This window comes from Bufo gargarizans, chromosome 1 (genome assembly GCF_014858855.1).
Source record: "Bufo gargarizans isolate SCDJY-AF-19 chromosome 1, ASM1485885v1, whole genome shotgun sequence".
Taxonomy (NCBI): Eukaryota; Metazoa; Chordata; class Amphibia; order Anura; family Bufonidae; genus Bufo; species Bufo gargarizans.
In genome coordinates, this window is record NC_058080.1 from 160650242 (window position 1) to 160656241 (window position 6000).

The window sequence follows — 6000 nt, forward strand, 5'->3', positions numbered from 1 at the left end:
GTATTAGCTTTTATTTTTTTATTTTTTGTGTGTCAACTTTGGGGGACTTTACTGAAGGGACAGTGGGGGTCAACTACTACATGGGGGCAAATTACTAGTGTTGGGGAAATTAATACTGTGGGGCAGTGTGGGGGACAATTAATACTGTGGGGGCAACTTACTACATGAGGGAATTAATACTGTGAGGGCAGTGTGGAGAAAATAATACTGTGGGGGCAGTGTTGAGAAATTAATACTGTGGGGTAGTGTGGGGGGCAAACTACTTAATTAATGGCAGTGTCGGGGTAAGTTATGTAATGGGAGCAGTGTGGGGGTTATTACTTGATGGGGCAGTGTGGGGGCAAATTACTATATGGATGGCAGTGTCAGGGCAAATTATCTAATGGGGGGCAGTGTGGGGGGTTATTACTTGATGGGGCAGTGTGGGGGCAAATTACTATATGGATTGGCAGTGTCAGGGCAAATTATCTAATGAGGGCAGTGTGGGGGGTTATTACTTGATGGGGCAGTGTGGGGAGCAAATTACTTTGTGGGGGGAATTACTACATGTGTCTCTCTGATATGCCTGAAACAAATCACAAGAAATTTGGGATGAATTAGATTGAAGTAGAGATGAGCAAATCGATTCTATCAAACACTTTCACTTTTTTTTACATTTTGTTATGTTGCAGTCTTGTGCAAAAAAATGAAGTTTTTCCCCTTCAGTCTGCACCCCATAGTGAAAGTGAAAAAAGAATTTTAGCAAATTTTTGCTAATTTATTAAGATGGAAAAACTTTTGCAAGGACACAAATATTCAGACCCTTTGCTGTGGCACATGTAATTTAGCCCTTGGGGATTTATCTTCATTTGAGTCTACCTGTGGTAAATGAAGTTGATTGGAAGTGATTTAGAAAAACACATCCCTGTCTATTTTAAGTCTCACAGCTGACAATGCATATCAGAGCAAAAACCAAGCCATAAGCAAAAAAGCTGTCTGTATAGAATAGAGACAGAGTTGTGTGAAAACACAGATCTGGAAAAAAGTTTATAAAAAAAATCTGCTTTACTGAAAGTTCACAATACCACAGTGACCTCCACAGTTCTTAAATGGAAGAAGTTTGGAACAACTAGGACACTTCCTAGTGCTGGCTGCCCCACCAAAGTTATTGGGATAAAAAGGCCTTGGCAAGAGAGAGACCATCCCTGTAACAATCCACTAATTTCGACTTTATGGAAGAGTAGCCAAAAATAAAAAATCAAGAAACAAGATTCTATAGTCTTATTAAACCAATATTGACATTTTTTCCTCAATCTTAAGTGTCATGTCTAGAATAAACCAATCACTGCTCATCACATGACCAATACCATTCCTACTTGAAGCATGATGGTGGCAGCTGTGGGGATGTTTTTCAGCATCTGGGATAGGGAGACTGGTCAGGCTTGAGAGAAAGCTTAATGCAGCAAATATGTATCAATGGGCCATCCACTGTGTAAGAAATTACTATTTTACAAAATTCTGCACTATGCAACCTTGCATTTACACCACCAACTTACTATAAAGAGTGAGAATAATTTAGGTTAAAAGGGTAGTTCATTTTGAACAATCCCTGTTTATTAAAAGTGATCTTTGATAATTGGGTGATCGCAGGATGTTCTACTGATGGGACCATCAACAAAAAGCTTAAAAGCTGTGTGGGAGCTCTTTAGAATGTTTTTAGTTTTTTTTTACTTTCAACCAGCACTACTGCATGAACAGTGAAAAATAATATTATTCCCACTGAAATAAAAGCACCGTACAGTACAATGTAACACTAAAACGTGTCAGGTCCAACAGTGATATATTATTTCCTGTCCTGGCTTTTTAAAGTGGTTGGCCACTTTCCGATTAATGAGTTTATGAGATGATTATATGACACATAATAATATACTGTAGTCTTTGCTGATATTCTGCACCATTGTCTATATTTCATTAGGTCTTGCCCATAAAATGACTGCTGAAGGAGGGTCTGTGAGCAGGCAAATCACTTCTATGTGACTTTCTCCCATCCAAAACCTGCCATCTGTGCTTACACTATTGGGAGTTTAGTGCAAGTGCAGTGTTTTTGAATTCAGAAGACATCCAATGGAGGTGATTTTCCTGGTAACATGACTCTCCATCAGCAGCCATCTTATGGACAGGACCTCTATGTGGACAGCAGCACAGAAGATTCGTCCAACAAGGGGGCATGACTTATGAAATATAGCAAACAGCACAGAATATCCACCAGAATATCCACAAATGCTGTATTACCAGCTGCCATATAGTCATGTTACAAACACATTGGTCACAAGTGGCTAGTTTTTTTGGGACTTGCGTGGCAAAAGGTTTGGCTTAACTTTCTCATAAAGACCATTAAGTATGTCCAGATAAGAGGGGGGAGTGACTTTATTATAACATCACACAATGACATTCTGTGGACATCTTTATCTAGGCCTATCAAGAGAACAATAGGATTGTCATACTGTTATCCTAATTCTACTAATCTACTATTATATAAACCAATCTTATTTTCTCATCACAGCAGCAGTAAACTGACAACGGATAAACTATCTTTTTTCTCTGTATGTTGATTCCTATAGAAGGATAATATTGTATAGTTAATTTTCAATGGTATATTACTCCTGAAATGAAAAAGAAAAAATTTCTGCCTTTGAATCAGAATTACCTGATACCTAGGTTATATGTAAAAAAGATCTAAGTGATCTTTGGTGGACTTCACATAGCTGATTTAGCTGTTTTTCTAAAACCGACATTGTATAACATAGTCAGTGGTAATTATTTTTATTTTTTTTCTCTAGCTCACATAGATAACCATTCTGCAAGGTTAAGGAGTTGAAAAGCAAATTCTTCCACACTGGCTATATATTAGATAGTATGTGGTCATTTTCTCATGAAAGCATAGTAAATTGTATTTTTGTCACTTCTAATTGTGAAATGCCAGTCAAATTACATTTATTTAGGAAAATACACATACGCCTTTGCTTAATCAGCTTCTAGGTTTAGGAAGCATTTATAGAACTGTGTTTCAAGCAAACCTCCAGTGGGGGAACTCAGTACTGCTAGATGCTGATGTGCAGTACCTTTGTGAAGCCTACTTCTTCAGTGTGTAGCTGTTTATGGTGAAGTCTTCACCATAAACAGCTACACATTAAAAAGTCTTCATCATAAAAGGCTACACATTGAAGACCTCTCATTCCTCCCAATTCATCAACAGGCATTTATCACTGTCTAACATGTAATAGATACAATGGAGCTACAGCCTGTTTCTACAAGCCTGTTAGCTCATATAAAGCTTGACACTCTTTCCCGACTCTCACACTGCAGAGAGAGAAAATACCCGTTTAAATCTCTGCTGATGCTGCACTGATCACAGGACTTCAATAGCTAGGAAGTTCCTTTTACACACAGACAGCTCTGGTAAGAGAAGATATTCAAGTTATTTTAGCTATGTATCCAAGCTCTGCATTTATTCAAGTCTCTTTCTATTATCAGACATACTAAACTTGAGTAATGTACAGTCGTGGCCAAAAGTTTTGAGAATTACATAAATATTGGAAATTGGAAAAGTTGCTGCTTACGTTTTTATAATAGCAATTTGCATATACTCCAAAATGTTATGAAGAGTGATCAGATGAATTGCATAGTCCTTCTTTGCCATGAAAATTTACTTAATCCCAAAAAAAACTTTCCACTGCATTTCATTGCTGTCATTAAAGGACCTGCTGAGATCATTTCAGTAATCGTCTTGTTAACTCAAGTGAGAATGTTGACGAGCACAAGGGTAGAGATCATTATGTCAGGCTGATTGGGTTAAAATGGCAGACTTGACCTTTTAAAAGGAGGGTGATGCTTGAAATCATTGTTCCATTGTTAACCATGGTGACCTGCAAAGAAACGCTTGCAGCCATCATTGCGTTGCATAAAAATGGCTTCACAGGCAAGGATATTGTGGCTACTAAGATTGCATCTCAATCAACAATTTATAGGATCATCAAGAACTTCAAGGAAAGAGGTTCAATTCTTGTTAAGAAGGCTACAGGGCGTCCAAGAAAGTCCAGCAAGCGCCAGGATCGTCTCCTAAAGAGGATTCAGCTGCGGGATCGGAGTGCCACCAGTGCAGAGCTTGCTCAGGAATGGCAGCAGGCAGGTGTGAGCGCATCTGCACGCACAGTGAGGCGAAGTCTTTTGGAAGATGGCCTGGTGTCAAGAAGAGCAGCAAAGAAGCCACTTCTCTCCAAAAAAACATCAGGGACAGATTGATCTTCTGCAGAAAATATGGTGAATGGACTGCTGAGGATTGGGGCAAAATCATATTCTCCGATGAAGCCTCTTTCCGATTGTTTGGGGCATCAGGAAAAAGGCTTGTCCGGAGAAGAAAAGGTGAGTGCTACCATCAGTCCTGTGTCATGCCAACAGTAAAGCATCCTGAGACCATTTATGTGTGGGGTTGCTTCTCATCCAAGGGAGTGGGCTCACTCACAATTTTGCCCAAAAACACAGCCATGAATAAAGAATGGTACCAAAACACCCTCCAACAGCAACTTCTTCCAACAATCCAACAACAGTTTGGTGAAGAACAATGCATTTTCCAGCACGATGGAGCACCGTGCCATAAGGCAAAAGTGATAACTAAGTGGCTCGGGGACCAAAACGTTGACATTTTGGGTCCATGGCCTGGAAACTCCCCAGATCTTAATCCAATTGAGAACTTGTGGTCAATCCTCAAGAGGCGGGTGGACAAACAAAAACCCACTAATTCTGACAAACTCCAAGAAGTAATTATGAAAGAATGGGTTGCTATCAGTAAGGAATTGGCCCAGAAGTTGATTGAGAGCATGCCCAGTCGAATTGCAGAGGTCCTGAAAAAGAAGGGCCAACACTGCAAATACTGACTCTTTGCATAAATGTCATGTAATTGTCGATAAAAGCCTTTGAAACGTATGAAGTGCGTGTAATTATATTTCACTACATCACAGAAACAACTGAAACAAAGATCTAAAAGCAGTTTAGCAGCAAACTTTGTGAAAACTAATATTTGTGTCATTCTCAAAACTTTTGGTCACGACTGTACATATCCTAATAGGTTCTGAAGATCACCGGTGCTATGTTTAGATAATGCTGTTACTATCCTTTGCTAAACAAATTGTTTTCTTTTGCACATTTTCTGCTTAAGTAATTTTTTTTTTCTATCCCTTTTCCTTTATTAGGTGTCCTGGAATGGCCATTTTGGACAAAGTTAGTGGTTGTGGCTATTGGATTTACAGGTGGCTTAGTTTTTATGTATGTTCAGTGTAAAGTCTACATACAGTTGTGGAGAAGATTGAAGGCTTACAATCGAGTCATATTTGTTCAGAACTGTCCTGACACCACAAAGAAGCTTGAAACTAAGAACTATGTAAATAATCAGAACACTGAACTCAAGGATTCTGTATCTGTTCCAGTTTCACAGACATCTACTAATCTTCAATCATGTTCCAATGCAAGTGTACCCGGAGTCATGCCTGTTTGATGAATGTGGTACAGTTTTTAAATATAAGTGTAAATCTCCAAAGGATATACGGTACTTAAAGTGCTTCTGATTCACTGCAGACATGTGTCAGAGAGCTAGTAATCTTCTCCCTCAAGGAGCACAGCCGTGGCATACGAACTAAAAAATTACAGTACAGCAATGTTATAAATGTCCTTGATCTCATAGTATTATCATGAAGGAACACATGTGGAAGAGAAAATCTGTAATAGAACAAAGTCCACAATTTTGTAAGTCAGCAAACAAAAACTGACTTTTTAAGTTTTAAATCATGTGGGAAAACTTTTTTTCCATTTGTTGTATTTGTTACTGTGTGAGTGAGATGAATGTTTTCTATTGAAAAAAAAAAATAATACATTCTGCAGAAGACCTGTAGATCAAGAGGGGGAAGTTCTATAAATTAACCCACTGTAGTTCCGTGTGTTGTCTAATAAAATATATAAAAAAAATAA

At 38.5% G+C, this 6000-nt stretch overlaps 1 protein-coding gene across 1 annotated transcript in view; it reads left to right on the forward strand.

The window, feature by feature from the left end:
- MARCHF1 (membrane associated ring-CH-type finger 1) overlaps positions 1–5530 on the forward strand; it is a 426345-nt gene extending 420815 nt beyond the window's left edge. Inside the window, exon 7 of the mRNA XM_044276862.1 lies at positions 5229–5530. Coding sequence (XP_044132797.1) covers positions 5229–5530 — 302 coding nt within the window. The remainder of the gene's footprint in view (positions 1–5228) is intronic.
- Positions 5531–6000: the final 470 nt, after the last annotated feature.